The following is a 17,500-nucleotide window of genomic DNA, read 5'->3' as shown; positions in this document are numbered from 1 at the left end:
GTGTACATTCTGCATTAATGTTTGGGGGGACATCGCCGATGGCAATGAGCGCATGGAAAATATTGATCAGGACTAAATGCCCAATGCGTTGTGGTGTGGGGTAAAAAAAAAAAATAATAGATGAATAAAATTAACAAACAACTAAGTAAATAAATAAATAAAACTAAATGATAATAATAAAAAATAATAATACACCCATGTCGGTGACTATTGTACATGGTTGTTACCTTCAGATTTGCAGTTCTTAGGAAACACGTGAAGTTTAAGACACCCATATATACGGTCTGCGTTCAGGCCCATATCATTGCTGTGGGTTGAAACGGGCGTCACATTCGGGCGGGATGTAAGCTGTATTCGTGGATTGGTAACCTGTGATGTTGACAACCTGTGATTTTGATATGATAACATAATCCTTGCCTGATGGAAAAGGAAAAGTAGACTATTGACAGAACTGGGGCAATTGGTTGTTTTGTGTTGGTGTATTTATATATATCCACTTATTCACTTTATTTATAATAATAATAATAATAATAATAATAAGTTTATTTGGCAATGAATCAATAGACATGAAGTGCAGATAAAGAAAAGAACAAATAGTTGGAAATAACAATTACAAATGCCGAGGATAACTCAAAAAGGCATGTAAGCTTATTTCCATTGTGGTCTGCCACGTTTCAGTTTCTGCATGTTGGCCTCCTCGAGTTTCTCGGTGTTGATGGCTTAGAATTAAAGTGAATTGTGGTTGATATATTAACAGGCATGATATTCTTCCGGTTTAAATCGGAATTCCTATTTTTTTTCCTGGCAATGATCTCGATTTTTGTCATTAATTCCCAATTGTAACAAACGATCAGGTAAAAAAAACCGATTCGTATGTCGGCTGTACCTGGGTGTAAGCGATTTATTTCGTGGTGGCCCGCAAGTGATTCGTTTTGTGCAGTATTGCGTGGTGTGGTGCAAGGTCTAAGTAAACAGGTCTAACCGCTGGAGCAGTTCTGCGCAGCTTCTGACGTCATTTGGATGCGTCCATTTTCTCTTTGTGATACACTGAAGAAAACTGTGAAACGCCAAGGAAGACAGGAACTATAATATTTTATATATCATATATATTCATATATATATAGACAGGAACTATAATATTTTATATATCATATATATTATATATCATATATATATATTCATATATAATATTTGTCAGAATATAACTAATTGAGTGGAGCGGTGCGAGCGAAGGCGACGTCATTTTCGAACGACGGACCAGCTTCAACTGACAGCTATAGGACCCGCTAACCCCACTTTGAACAGCCAGGTGACGTTCACGGGCCCGCTGCGCCAACTCCCTCGAAATTCGGTCGGAAGTGGTTAGACCTTATATTCTTAGATCTTGGTGTGGTGCGCACGTGTACGTATAGCAAGGTGATGACTGGGGTAGATTTTATTTTGGCCGAATTATATCGATAGCAACATCAACGGAACAGCTTGCATGCGTTTGTTTACTAGCGATTCAGCCCAGGGACTCAGCCTAGGCCCGTGGCCCCCCTGACCCCCACCGGGGGCTCTGCCCCTGGACCCCCGGCCAATGTAATTTTTTTTTTGGTTACCCACTATCATGCATATATATATATATATATATATATATATATATATATATATATATATATATATATATATTCTCTCTTGATGGTGTAGTGATCAAGTCGCTGCTAGCACTTGTCACGTACTGACCTTGGTTCGAGTCCTCGGGCGTACCACGTTTCATTTTCTGCATGCGCCTCCTCGGTATTTCCGATGTTGATGGCTTAGAATTAAAGTGCACTGTGGTTGATAAAAAAAAAATATATATATATATATATATATATATATATATATATATATATATATATATATATGTATATACACACACGCACACATAAGTGAAGTTGTGTTAATCCCACGGATGTGTTGGTGATTTTGTTTTTTCGCGAATGGACATAGCCAGCCGTGTTGTTTGTTTACTTTACAGTTGACTCGTAGCAACGTCCGCCTACTGGATCAGAATCTCAGTCATGTACAGTGAGAACACAAACATTGGGAAGGCAACAGGGAACCAGTTCGATCCTGGGCGGACTGTCACGGAAGGCAACGGAGCAAGGAATACTGACCTTAGTAGCGCCGGCACGTAAAGGTCATAATCCGCTGCAGTTGTTGTTCAGATTGCAGGGATTTGTCATGTAAATAGCAACACGTCAGCAATGAGCAACATACACGCACACACACACACACACACACACACACACACACACACACACACACACACACACACACACACACAGCTCGTGGCGTAGTTGGTAGAATTCCCGGCCGCCATTACGAAGGTCCGGGTTCAAATCCCGCACAGGGCTGAAATAATGTCAGTATCGCTGCGCTGCGGGTTGTTACTTCAACTCCCGTGGGCGGGGAGTTGGGTGTGTGTGTGTGTGTGTGTGTGTGTGCATGTAAGGTCACAACATATGAGCTCTCTTCCGAGAGGAAAATAGCTGTCGATCACGAGTCCAACACGTGATCCAAAGACCATGGTGAATCACATACACACACACACACATTCCATCTTATGTTTTCTGGTACATATTTATAGAGGGGAGACTTTACATCACATAAGAACGTAAATAAATAAATACACAATTTTGATAATAACAACAATAATTATGTTATACCTCCTCCTCCCCCTTCTCTTCCACCACCTCCTTCTCCTCCTCTTCTTCCTCCTCTTCCTCCTCTTCTCTTTCCTTCCCTTCCCACTCGTCCCCCTTCCTCCGTTTCCTCCTGTTCCCAATTCGTCTCACCATCATCGTCATCATTAGCAGCGGTAGCATTTATGTTGTCATCATCATCATCATATCATCATCATCATCATCATCATTATCACCAACATCAGTAATCTTTTCTCCCTTATCTTCCTTCCTCCTCCACCTCCTCCTCCTCCTCCTTCCTCTATGAATATTTCTTTCCGTTGTCACCTCCCCTTCCCCCTTCCCCCTCCCCCTCCCCCCTCCCCCCTTCCCCCTCCCCCAGTGTGCTCCCAATGCTTTTTGCCAAGCTCCCTTTCCTCCTTGTCCCTGTCCCCCATCTCCCCCCTCTCCACACACACACACACACACACACACACACACACACACACACACACACTCTCACTCTCGGTGGTGCGTTTGGTAGTCTCCGACTGTCACTATGGCGGTCCGGGTTCGAATCCTGCCCAGGGCTGAAATAATTTCACTATCGCTGCGCTTGGAGTCATTACTCCAACTCTCTTTTGCAGGGAACTGGGTGTGTGTGTGTGGGTGTAAAGTCACAACATTCTCATAGATCGGTCATACGAGCTCTGAGCTCTCTTCCGGGAGGGAAATAGCTGTCGATCATGAGTCCAACACGGGATCCAAGACAATGGTGAAACACACACACATACACACACACACACACACACACACACACACACACACACACACACACACACACACACACACACACACACACACACACACACACACACCACCGGTTTCTTTTTCGTCCCATTTCTTCTTCGTCTGCCTTCCCCCCCCCCCCCAGCTCCTCGTCTCCACGCTTTCTTCCCTCCCTAAGTCTTCCTTGTCTCCCCTTCCTCCTCCGCTTTCTTTTCCCTCTCGCCAGTTTTATCCCCCCTCCTCTTCTTCCGCGCCATCTCCTCCTCACTCCTGCCTCCTCACAATTTCCTTCCTCCTGGCAACCCACCTCCTCCTCCTCCTCCTCCTCCTCCTCCACCTCCTCCTCCTCCTCCCCATCCACCTACCTCTATCAGCATTCACACACTCCCCTCGTTTGCAATGTCCTTGCATTGCGCAAGCGTGTGTGTGTGAATTGTATGTGAATACCAGGGTGTGTGTGTGTGTGTGTATGTGTGTGTGTGTGTGTGTGTGTGTGTGTTTGTTTGTGTATTTGCGTGTGCGCGAGCGCTCGTGTGACGTCGGGCCAGCCAAGACAATCGCGTGCGAGGCACCTCTCGTTCCCCCCAGCTGGGTGAGGGGCCTCGCAGTCTACCCTCGCTCCCGTCGCCCCCACACGGCACCAGTGCCACGCTCACCTGGCACCGCGATTTAGTCTTCAGTGTCAGGGTGGGCGGGACGTTTCCCTTAAGCTGAATAAAGCCGTGTGGTGTATTAAGAAAGAGCACTGCTATCCACGGGTTATTGTGACAACACTTCCGTCCATTTGACGCCCCCTGCAAAGCGAATGTGGAGACAGAGTTCCATAAGTAGTTGCGCTTTGGAATATTCGCAGTGGGCGCGAGGATTCAGCTCGGACGTGTCACAGCGCCGTTAGGAAAGTTGAGAAGTTGACGATCTAGTGAACGAGTTGAGTTGAAGAGGCACATCAGGATAGACGCGCGTCTTATACGACAGTTCGTTTTATGTGGACCTCAGGACACCGAAAGTGAAACGGCGCTTGCCTTAAGTCCTATTAATGTTTTGAGATAAGGAGAACAGCACAAAGTCCCCTTTGCAAGTTCGCCTACATCATAACACGACAGAAACCGGCAGGATGATTTCTATGAAGCCCCCATGTAAGTAAGACGTAGCCATGTCTGCGTACATGTGGACCTTAGTTATTGAAGCGCAGTGTTGTTGACGATGGTGGTTGGCTACTCGAATGTGTTCTCGTGGTTCTTTGTAGTGTTAAATGCAAAGTCAGAGTACGAGTCTTCCAGTTACATATGATAATTTGCTGCCCATATCATACGTAAGTTGCAAGTTGGGTACCTGTGATTGTACATAATGCATGGCCATGTGTTGCTGTTCTATACACACTAATGATATGTGCTTGATATTAATGCATGCATAATTACCCATATATATAATATATATATATATATGCCCTACATACCATACACTGCGTGCGTGCGTGCGTGTGTGTGTGTGTTTACCTATTTCAATATTTGATTAAATTGCTCCCAAAATCATCAGTTTCTTTTTTTATCATAGTTAACTCTCTCAGTATTTAATTTGTCTTAAAATGCTTAGATACACGAGATGCAACGCGCCCCCTTGGAGATTTCAACTGCACGTGTATTGTATTTTCATATTCGCGGAGCCAATAGTTTGTTGAGCTGACTATGTTATTAAATGAAAGTTTAAATATTGTGTGTTGTGTACTTCATGTGCTGGTGTGCATTCGCTTACAATTCCTTTTAGCCGCCAATGTGAGTGTTTGCGCAAGTTTATTTTCAAACGTGGTGCGTGTGCAAGTGTTCAAATGTGTGTGTGTGTGTGTATGTGTGTGCATCCGTGCACATAATTCGCACGAGCCTGTTACTCATATGCCCCCTTTTTATCTATCTGTATATCTATCTATATACCTATCTATCTCTCTACCTATCTATATACCTATCTTTCTATCTCTATGTATCTATCTGTCTCTTTGTCTGTCAGTTTTAGTCTCTGTTGCCCAACAAGAAGGTTTTATCCGACTTTGTCCCTGCAGCTGACACTGAATCAGCATTATTATGTCAAGGTTCTAAGGCGCTAAAGGCGAAACGTGCCAGCGTGTTCCTAAACATTGCTTTATTCGTTACCTCCGCCAAGAAGGAGATTAAGTTTTCAGTCTTCCGCCGTTGTTTTTGTGTTTGTTAGCGCTTGTGCACCAGGAAATTGTGAACGCTTATTTATACATGCATTTCCTCTTCTTTTTTCCTCTTTTTTCGTAATTTTCTTCTTCTTCCTATTCTTCTTCTTGTTCTTCTTTTTCTTCTTAGTATTATTCGGTTTGCTAGGGCATGGCCCGAGTTACACGGTACTTTCGGTTATCCGGTGTCAGAGCCCACATCGTCCCCCTGCCCAGAGTTTCCCCCCCCCCGGAAGAATTAGCCTAGGGTATTTTGCCCCCGGGGGAATTACAGACTGGTCCATTTCTTCCCCCTTCAGTCTAGAATGTCCCCCCTAAGAAAATCAAGGATATAAGATACACACAATAGTCTGTATTGATTTATTTTAACACATAAGGTGCCATGGTCATTATTTTAACACATAAGGTGCCATGTCTCAGCAGTACATCTACGTCTTCTGTCAGCATTACATACTCGAATGGTTGTCAGCAGTACATCTATGTCTTGTCTCAGTAGTACATATTCTAATGGTTCTCAGCAGTACATCTATTTCTTGTCTCAGCAGTACACACTGTAATGGTTCTCAGCAGTACATCCATGTCTTGTCTCAGCAGTACATACTCTAATGCTTCTCAGCATTACATATATGTCTTGTCGCAGCAGTACATAACGTAACGTAACCTAACACTAACCTAACCTAACCTAACCTAACCAACTGCTGCTTGTGAAGTTTATAGAGATGGAGTAGGGGGACAGTATAGGCTGGAGGGGGGATAATTATCCTAGGATATTTCCTCCCCCTCGGAGAAACTATCCTAGGATACTTTGCCCCCGGTGGGAGAAATGAGCGGGGGGACTTTTAGACTGGTACACCGGATTACAATACGTTTTTTTTTTTTTTAATGAACTGCCTTAGTAGAGGTTTCCCTTTCCTAGTGCTTCTGGTAATTAATTTCGTCGATATATCAGAGGCATCCCAACTTTTTTCACCTGGACTGACAAATACCCTTCATTCCCGCCTCTTGTAATTACAAAACCCCCACCCCTCACCCACTCTCCACCAATTGAAGAATCGCTGAGTTAAGGAACACAGGAAAGTTAGTTAACGAAAGAGATGACTGTCGTGACAAGCACTGAACGACAGGAAGATGTCAGCCATCATAATTAAAGAGAATAAACGGAAATGGGCGGGATTGGCTGTCTCAATAAATAACTGATGGAGCAGGTGTCCTACTGACTGAACTCCCGTAGATGGGAAGCGTGGTAGAACGAGGCTAGATAGGTTCAGGGACGTGATACAGAAGCTTGCAGGAGTAGCGTGCCAAAAGTTTGCAGTCGAGATAATTATCTGAGATGCTGGAAAGCCTATCATGTAGTAGTGGGCTTCGAGTGGCTGACGTACACACACACACACACACACACACACACACACACACACACACACACACACACACACACGTACACATACACACACACACGTACACACACACGTACACACACGCGTACACACACACACATACACATGTGCACACACACGCGCACGCACGCACGTTCGCATTCGATCTGTTTTTGGGAAAGATCTTGTGACAGCAGTGGCAAACAAGAGAGTTGGTTTACGAAAGAGAGCCAACCTGGGGATGATGTGTGTTGTTGCGCCTTCAAAAGAGACGACGAAGCCAAGATTGCATTTTGTGGCTGCCGAGACGTCGCGGCCAAGCCCGTGGATGTATATATATATATATATATATATATATATATATATATATATATATATATATATATATATATATCAAACACAATACATTTTAATTCTAAGCCATCAACATCGAGTGACTCGAGGAGGCCAACATGCAGAAATGTGGTTGATAAAAATGTATATCTGTTCACTGGGACCCATTCAGTGTTGCACACACACACACACACACACACACACACACACACACACACACACACACACACACACATATATATATATATATATATATATATATATATATATATATATATATATATATATATATATCGGCGACAAAGGCCCCTGCATCCTGCCTCGGGTAGGGTGGGTGGATGGTGGGATAAGGGGAGTAGGGGGAGACGACTTTGTTGTGGGTGTTGACGCTTTAGAGCGTGGGGGGGATAAAAGGGGGGAGATGACGTCACGACCGGGGGGTTATTATTTCCGGTCCTTTGCGATTGTTATCGTTTGTGTGTTTCTTTGTTTTATCTCTCTCTCTCACTCTCTCTCTCTCTCTCTCTCTCTCTCTCTCTCTGTGTGTGTGTGTGTGTGTGTGTGTGTGTCTCCACAAGGATGGAAACGCCGGTAAGTTAGTCCGAGAAAATTCTCTCTCCATCTCTCTCTCTCTCTCTCTCTCTCTCTCTCTCTCTCTCTCTCTCTCTCTCTCTCTCTCTCTCTCTCTCTCCCATAAGGATGGAAACGCCGGTAAGTTAGTCCAAGAAAATTCTCTCTCTCCATCTCTCTCTCTCTCTCTCTCTCTCTCTCTCTCTCTCTCTCTCTCTCTCTCTCTCTCTCTTTCTCTCTTTTTCTCCCCACGAAGATGGAAAGCGCCGGTTAGACCAAGAACCTCTCTTTTTTTTCTCTCCTCTATCTCTTTCCCCCTCACCTCTCACTCTCTCTCTCACCTCCCTCTCTCCCCCCCTCTCTCTCTCCCCTCTCTCTCTCTCTCTCTCTCTCTCTCTCTCTCTCTCTCTCTCTCTCTCTCTCTCTCTCTCTCTCTCTCTCTCTCTCTCTGTGTCTCTGTGTCTCTGTGTCTCTTTTACGTGCATGTTAGCACACAGCAACACACGTACTCCCTCACGCGCGCCGACGATTAGTGCCCTACGTGGCTTAATCGATGGCGAGTCTATGCATGGCGGATACCTGGTGTGTTGCAACATGCACCAGCACACCAGGCTGGGCTTCTGGGGCCGGCGGGAATGGAGTATCAAAGCAGAGTCTTGCTTCCCTCTAATTTGTCTCCCTTTGCCGTCGCCGACACGACGTCGTCGCCGTCATCGAGCGTCAGGGAGGAAAGAAATTGTGAAATGGAAATGTGGCGCAAGCTTTGGGTTATTTCGAGGGAAGAAAAGAAAAAAGAAAGAAGAAGAAAAAAAAAAAAAAAAGGTCGCTACACTCTGAGGATGTTCTTTACACAGCTGGCCTTACCGACGTATCACTGCCGTCCATCCCAGTGATTCCTCCTCCTCCTCCTCCTCCTCCTTCTTCTTCTTCTTCTCTTCTTCCTCCTCCTTCTTCTTCTCTTCCTCCTCCTCCTCTTCTTCCTTCTCCTCCTCCTCGTGTTCCTCTTCTATCTCCCCCTCGTCCTCTTCCTCCTCCATTCATCTTCCTCCTCTTCTTCTCCTGTTCTTCCTCCTCCTCTTCTCCTGTTCTTCCTCCTCCTCTTCTTATCCTTCTCTTCTCCTCCTCCTCCCCTCTTCTTATCCTCCTCTTCCTCCTCCTCCTCCCCTCTTCTCATCCTCCTCTTCCTCCTCTCCTCTTCTCATCCTCCTCCTGCCCTCCTCCTCCTCCTCCCACATCCTCCACCTCTTCCCCTCTTCTTCCACTCCCATCATTTCAACCATCATCATTGCTTCCGCCATCACGAAAGGCTTTGCTACATCCATCATTTTGCCACTACACCCATCACCCATTTTATCTACCACCACCACCACCACCACCACTTATACCACCGCAACTTGAGCCACTCTCCCAACGATATCTTTTATCAGGAAAATTGTTTTGAATTCTCAGAGACAGAACAACGGGTAATGTCGCCATTTTGGCCTGTCTTCTTGTTCTACCGGGGAGTTTGTTCTCGATTTGGACGATTAGTCCCCGTGGGAAGTGTCCAGACCCCCCCCTCCCTCCCCCCTCCCTCCCTCACTCCCTCTCTCCCTCTCTCCCTCCCTCCCTCTCTCCCTCTCTCCCTCCCTTCGCTGTAATTCGTGTAATTCGTAGGAGGAAATTCAGAGGGAGGTAATCTGTGCAGTTGCAGTCGGACGAAACACGCCATCCGGGCCCAACCTTTGGTATGAGGTTTGGAAATCCACAGCTTAATCATTTTGGTCCTTCGGGGGTTGGGGGTTGGTGGGTGGGGAGGGGGGTATGGGGGGCGGGGAGGGGAGCAGGGGGTCGTCCTCCAACTTGAAGAAAACCTCCTAGCATTATCAAGAATGAAATTATAAAAATCCCGTCAGAACCTATAACGTTCATTATACTCACCGCAGACTTAACGCAACCAAATTTGACCATACCTTAATCTTGAACCTTAACCTTTATGCATACTGTTAACCTAAATCAACCTTTTTTATTATTTTTTTTTCACGTCCCTGCTAATACACCGCCTTGTGAAGGTGGTTTTAACAGCGTTAAAGGTCGACGACACAAATTATGTAGACTCGTCTCCCGCCTCCTCCTCCTCCTCCTCCTCCTCCTCCTCCTCCTCCTCCTCCTCCTCCTCTTCCTCTCCTTCCTCTCCTCCCTCCATTTCCTTCTCCCCTTCCTGCTCTTCTCCCTCCTCCTCCCACTCCTTCTCTCCCTCCTCCTCTCCCTCCTCTTCATCCTCCTTTCTCTCCTCTCCTCCCTGCTCCTCTCCCTCCCCCTCTCTCTCCTCTCCTCCCTCCTCCTCTCCTCCCTCCTCCTCTCCCTTTTCCTCTCCTTCCTCTTCTTCCTCCTCCTCTTCCTCCGCCTTTCTCTCCTCTCTCTCCTCTCCTCTCCTCTCTCCACCTCTCCCTTTTCCTCTCCCTCCTCTTCTTCCTCCTCCTCTTCCTCCTCCATTCTCTCCACCTCTCTCCACCTCTCCCTTTTCCTCTCCCTCCTCCTCTACCTCGAGGAGAAAATAATGTCGTTCGTGAAAGACAAAAGAAAGTTTAATGAAGAGTGTTGTACGTCTCTTCAGCTAATTAAGAGCACAAACACACACACACACACACACACACACACACACACACACACACACACACACACACACACACACACAGCATATGTACTGTAATCACAGATTGTAATGAATTTAGAGGTTTCATGTACACTCGAAAATTGGTAGAGCACTAATTGAAATTCACATAAGATTAGATGGAGAGAAATGAGTGTTGTTAGTGTTTAGTGTTTGGATAGGCTGTGTTTTGGTCTCCAAGGATAAAAAAAAACTCTGTTTATTGTTCACAAATTTTTTATTTTTTATTTATCTTTTATTGGTGGCCTCCGTCGGTCGATCAAAACAAAGTAGGATGAAAGTAACAGACAAATTTAAAACGCTCTTGTTGAATTGCCAGTTGCAGTATATATATAAATCAAACACAGGAATCAAAATATTATACGTAGGTTGACATAGATATATGAAATTCAAGTGCTGGAGTAGGATGAAAATTAGATTAAAAGTGTACGATGACAGTGTATAGATAAAATTCAAGCCCTGGGGTCAGAACAGGAGTAGGATGAAATGACAGACGAATTCCAAACGCTCTAGCTAAGTTGCCAAATGCAGTAAACATAAAACACCAGAACCAAAATATAATGTATAAGATGTGACATAGATATATGGAATTCGAATGGTGGTGTAGGATGAAAGTTATATTCAAAGTGTAGGGTGACAACCAATAGATAGTGTTCAAACGCTCTATGTTATATGATTCCTGATTCATGTCATATTTATAGATTATTTTACGAATATTCTTTGGTTGTTTGCAAGTTTTCTTTCTTTATTTCTTTGTTCTTGAACACGTGAATAGGGCAAATGTTATCTGGTATTCGGCTATAAACTTTTGTTGTACTTGTAGGTTAGCATAGATATTTCGCGACCATCTACTTCGATTGTTGGTAAACAGTAGAGCCGGGAACAATGGTGGACAAATAAACGCGGTATCCACCTCTTTCCCCCCCCTGAAGGTCTTGTGAGCCGCTTCTGTTGCCTTCGAAGACCCTACGACCTCCGTCAGCTACTAGAGCGTCCGACGTCGCTCTTACAGCTGCAGCCTCTCTTTTCCACTACCCCCTATGCTCCTCTGACTAGCCACACCATCCCACCTCCTCTCTGCAAGGTGTGTCTTCCGTAAACACCAACGCACGGACTCAGAGACCGTGGGAGTCACATTTCACCCCCCCCAAAAAAAAAAAAAAAAAAATCCAAACCGGGCGAATTTATCCGAGGGAAAGGTGGGGGGGTTTCGTCATGCACGCAAAACATTTGGGCCTCACAGGTGGCAGCACACACACACACACACATACTGCCACTACGGCGGTCCGGGTTCAAATCCCGCCCAGGGCTGAAATAATTTCAGTATTGCTGCGCTGCGAGTCGTTACTCCAACTCGTGGGCAGGGAGTTGGGTGTGTGTGTGTGCGTGTAAGGTCACAGCATTACCCATAGATCGGTCATATATATACGAGCTCTGAGCTCTCTTCCGGGAGGGAAATAGTTGTCGATCACGAGTCCAACACGTGACCCAAGACCATGGTGTGAATCATGCACGAACGAACGAACATACGAATACCAATGACGGATTCTTTTGCAGTTGGCAGATAAGGACACAGAATATGATTATGTTTACAAGTGCAAACCTAAGACACTATCTTAGGCATTTCCCTCCTCCTCCCCTCCTCCCCCTTCGACTCTCGATATAATTTGCCCCCATATTTATGTATTTTATTATTCACATTATTATAGTTTTTATTTATTCATTTATTTATTTATCATTATTATGATTTTTTTCGCATCCGACCTAGATATGGACCAAAAGGTCTCCCGTCGGCATGCTCCGCCTTTGTAATTCTTTGTAATATCCGAACGAAAATGATCTCGGTCTTGTTGAGGGCGTGGGTCGGATGAAGGGTTCCTGGAGATCATTTACCATTAGGGGACCCTTGATTAATGCATGTTTATTAAGACTTATTGATCCACTGTCGGAAAATATGATGGACAGAAAATCTGTATATTTCGACCACTATCTGTGGTCCTGTTCAGCAGAATGATACATAGTGTTGAGTGTGAGAATATTTATTGCTAAGAGGGGTACATTTGGGGACAGGGAAAATGGGGAAGGGTGATTTCAGTGGGGCTTACTGTGTTAGGTGTAAATCAATAATTTTTTTTTTTTTTTTTTTTTTTTTTAGCGAGAGGTTTCCGACTCCCACAGACCCATTACCAAAATCACAGTCGTCAAGTGAATACCGAATATGAGTCACATGAGAAGTCATTTCCGTTCATCGAGTTTAAATCGACTCTGTCGCCCCCGTGGTTTCCCTGTGAGGAAAAGATTTGGCGGTAAAACGAAGCGGGCGAAGTTGTTAATTACAAAAGAGGAGGGTGGTTTCGTACACAGACACATCAGGATGCTCAGGGAGAGGTGTGCAGGGGCGTTCTTTATGCGGAGGCAGTCGCTCTCTCTCTCTCTCTCTCTCTCTCTCACTCACTCACTCACTCTCTCCCTATCTCTCTCTCCTCTCCCTCCCTGTCTCACTCTTTCTATCTATCTCTCCCTCCCCTCTCTCTCCCCTCTCTCTCTCCTCTCTCTTTCCTCTCTCTTTCCTCTCCCTTTCCTCTCCCTTTCCTCTCTTACTCTCCCCTCTTTCTCTCCCCTCTTTCTCTCCCCTCTCTCTCTCTCTCTCTCTCTCTCTCTCTCTCTCTCTCTCTCTCTCTCTCTCTCTCACTCTCTCTCTCCCTCCTCCCAGGATAACCTTCGCGAAGACCGCAAGGGGACGGTTACATTCCTCAGGCACATAAACCTGTGTTTAGCTAAACCAGGTCACAGTGAAATGCTTGACCCCTTTCCTGTGGTGACTCCACTGAATGTAATCGCCCTGTGGTAGCCAGAATAATGTATGTGGAGTGCTGCATCATCGTCACGAAGAAAGAAGTGACGTATGTGTTTCCGTGGTACTGGAATAGAACCAAACCTGATTATTACTTACTCGCGTTTAAGGATATATATGTATATATACATATATTTGTATATATATATATATATATATACATATATATATATATATATGTCATATATATATATATATATATATATATATATATTTATATATATATATTATATATATATATATATATATATATATATATATATTAGGACATTTCCCCCCCTTGGGGTCGTATCATGTCCCTGCTGAGTGGTGTTCCCCCCCACACACACACGCACACACTCGCTAAGGCACATGCTTGGTGGCGCAGTGGTAGCGATCGCAACTGCTGTCACAGTGGCCCAGGGCTGGAATATTTTCAGTATCGCTGCTCTGCGAGTAGTTATTCCAGCTCTCGTGGGAGGGGAGTTTGGGGTGTGTGTCCGTGTAAGCTCACAGCATTACCCATAGATCGGTCATACGAGCTCTAAGCTCTCGTCCGGGAGGTTAATGGCTGTCGATCGCGAGTCCAACGCGTGATCCGAGACATCTTGAATTAGTGTAACGTGACAGGACCTCCCTGTCCATTAACATATTTAAACAATCCAGAACTAATAGCCTACCACACAAACTGCTAATTTTGACAACTTAGTCTATTCACACACACAGTAGTAATCTCATTATTTTATTCTGGCGAACCCCACACGACTTTATTCGGCTTAGGAAACGTCACAGGAGCGAAGATGTTAAGAAAATCCTATCTTCACTCCTGTCTTTGCCTCTGTGGCGTTAGGGGCTATTGGACAACGTAAGTTTCATGTTAAGTGTCCGTGTTTGCTTGATTCTGGATTTTCACCTCATGTTGTACCTTGGGATAGAAGCCCTGGAGGCAGTACACATTCAAGACCACGCTTGAAATCCAGCCACATCCATCGGTTAGTCATACTGATGCTCCGAGGTATTTGGTGGACCGGTGCGTGGATGGAGTGCCAGTCTACGGGGCAACACCGCTAGTAAGGGTGAAGATCGAGTGCGGTATGTGTGTGTAGCTGTTAGTGTTTTGAATTTACAGGGACAAAATACGTAAAGGAGGGATTGTGATGGAGTTTGGGAGTGGTTTGGAAAGGAAACGAGGAAGGGAAAAGAAGAGAGAGGAGGGAAGAGAAGAGGGAGCGACGGAGGTGGAGAGGGGGAGTCGGAGTGAAGGAAGAGGGAGGGAGAGAGGGACGAAGGGAAGGAGGGAGTGGTCTAGTGCAGCTGCATGATAAACAAAGAAATAAGCATCCAAATGATACGGGGAAAACTTAGTGTTTGTCCATCCCACCGCTGCCACCATATAAGACCGCAACATTGTCAGGACCCTCGCGAGGACAAGTCTCCTCATTTGTTCCACCCTGGTGTAAACCATCCGACAAAGAGCCCGCTAAAGGCGTTATCGCACTGAGCTATTTTTCCTCCAATCTCCGATTCTTCGACGGTACCTCCCACCTTCAGCACTTTTCCCCGCCATAAAATCACTCTCTGGCAAACTGTTTTGTGTTCTCAACCATTTACGTAGAGTGTCATTTGATATGCTGGAGGATTTTTTTTTTACCTCCAGCATATCAGAAAGCTGCGGGCTGCAAATCTGCTCCAACAATCGAAGGAAAATTACCCCCAGTGTGATAACGCCTCAAGAAGCCTTCAAGCACCATCAATTCCGTTTGTTTGTAGGAAACTTAGTGAAATAAATCAGATACCGTTGTCGCTACAAGCTGAAATCTCCATGGGGAGGAGGAGGAAGGGAGGGGAGAGGAAGGGGATAGGGAGGAGAGAGGAAGGGGAAGGGAGGGGAGAGGAAGGAGAAGGGGGAAGGGAAGGGGAATGCAGAGCATGATCAAGCTCACCCGTCATGCGTAATGCATGAAGGAATATCGTACCCATCCGTACTTTCGCCGTCCTGGTTGGCGACCCGGTTCCAGCTCTGGTGTACCCAACTCGCCGAACTGATTTTTTATGTATTCGGCGTATGGTGACAGTCATACTGGTTATGCATTGTATGATAACAGGGCATCAGCTGAATAAAATAGTCTGACGGCATCTAGAGTAAGACAATACCACACACACACACACACACACACACACACACACACACACACACATATATATATATATATATATATATATATATATATATATATAATGTGTGTGTGTGCGCACGCGGCTTTATGTATGTATGTATGTATTAGAAATCACATGAACTCGTGATTCTAAATATGCGGAAAAAAAAAACACTAATTAGACATCTTCGTACCCTGAAGATACCTAAATAGACGAAAGCGCTCTGTCATTTTATTATTTTCTTTTGTATTTTTCCGCATATATATATATATATATATATATATATATATATATATATATATATGTGTGTCTGTATATATATATATATATGTATATATGTATATATATACATATATGTATATGTGTATATATATATATATGTGTATATATATGTGAGTGTGTATGTATATATATGTATACATATATATGTATATTTATACATATGTGTGTATATATATATATATATATATATATGTATATATATATATATGTATATATATGTATATAAATATATATGTGTGTGTATATATATGTATATATATGTATATATATATGTGTGTGTATATATACATATATGTATATATATTTATATATATATATATAATATATGTATATATATATATTAGCATCACAACCAAACAGGTACACACCTTGATAACCTAGAACTATGACTAACACATAACAGGATATTTGTATTCCCTGGTAATCTCCCAGTGACAGTGGTTACTACCATGAATCTAAGAAGCACTCAGTAGTCAGGTCGTCAGTAGTCAGTAATCAGTAGTCATCCTCTCCCACTGAACACGAGCCTTAAAACACTTGGGCTCAGATTTACGCACGACCTCCACCCAAAACATTAAAGACATCACAATGAAGTCACATAATAGAAAGAACATACGTAGAACAATCATAAGCTCATGGTTAAGACAAGGTCATCATATTAAGACAACAATGCAGGACTTGCAATAATGGATTCAAAATGGGCAAATTTGGATTTAAGAAGGAAATAGGCAAGAACTGGTTTACTAATAGGGTGGTCAACGCATGGAATAGACTTAGTGACCATTTAGTGAGCGCTAAAACCATCGGTTATTTTAAGAAAAGGTTAAACAACTTTATGGATGGGGGATGACAGGTGGTCATGAACATGGAACTGATAAGTGTAGGCCTTATGGTCTCTTGCTATTTCCTTCATTCTTATGATTAGAACAGCTGAAAAAATGGTATGCCCCTTCCCTTACCTTTACTCTCTTTCCTATCCTTCCCCACTCTCCTCCCCTTCCCTTCCACTTCCCCTCACCTCCCCACGTCTCTCTCCCCTTCTCTTTCCTAGAACTCCCATCCCCTCCCACTGGACTCCCCTCTCATCCCAGTAATCCGACTCCTTTGTCTTGCTCTGACCAGCGTCACCGTAGCGACTTAATCTTTACGGAATAAACTTACCATTCCAGTCCCATGCAGTGGTAAGTGAGAAACCTCTGGTAGAGCAAAAACCTTTTTTTTTTTTTTTTTTTTTAGGGGAGCGACGTCGCGTCGCCTCCCCGCGGTATCGCCCACCTTTGGCGTACATTCACTATGGCAATTTATTTTGTTTTCTCAACAATTAACATAAAATGTCATTTGACATGCTGGGGGAAAATTATTTTCCTCCAGTATATAATCAGATTCCATCCCGAAAGCTGCAGGACGCGAATTTACTCCAACAGTCGGAGTGTGATAATACGGTAAGGCGCTTTTTTCTGGCTAATGCCGGTGGTCGATTTCATTCAGATTACGGAATGACCTCAATTACACAAGTATTCTTTGCGCACACGTTTCGGAAACACTTGTATCAGTCTGCACAGACCACACAGGCACGTACATCCACACGCACGCTTATAAACGCGTACGTACACACACACGCGCGCGTTCATAAACACGCACACAGGCACGCACATGCACACGCGT

General features: G+C 44.3%; 1 protein-coding gene across 9 annotated transcripts in view; it reads left to right on the top strand.

Moving 5' to 3' along the window:
• LOC143025592 (transmembrane protein 268) overlaps positions 1-17,500 on the top strand; it is a 145,148-nt gene that overhangs the window by 25,339 nt on the left and 102,309 nt on the right. For 2 of the 9 annotated variants that reach the window (XR_012966414.1, XM_076185512.1), the window contains exon 1: positions 4,024-4,573. The exons of 2 other annotated variants lie outside the window; for them this stretch is intronic. Coding sequence is in view for 5 of the 7 variants with exons in the window: in XM_076185512.1 (XP_076041627.1) it covers positions 4,552-4,573 (22 nt within the window). In the remaining 2 variants the exon portion in view is untranslated. Of the gene's footprint in view, positions 1-4,023; positions 4,574-4,635; positions 4,750-17,500 lie in introns of those variants that run through there. 5 more of the 9 variants (XM_076185504.1, XM_076185506.1, XM_076185505.1 and 2 more) reach the window with 3 other exon arrangements.

This window comes from Oratosquilla oratoria, chromosome 5 (genome assembly GCF_046742065.1).
Source record: "Oratosquilla oratoria isolate Oo_2021 chromosome 5, ASM4674206v1, whole genome shotgun sequence".
Classification (NCBI taxonomy): domain Eukaryota; kingdom Metazoa; phylum Arthropoda; class Malacostraca; order Stomatopoda; family Squillidae; genus Oratosquilla; species Oratosquilla oratoria.
Note: the sequence above shows the minus strand (reverse complement) of the source record. Positions and strands in the feature narration are given on the sequence as shown.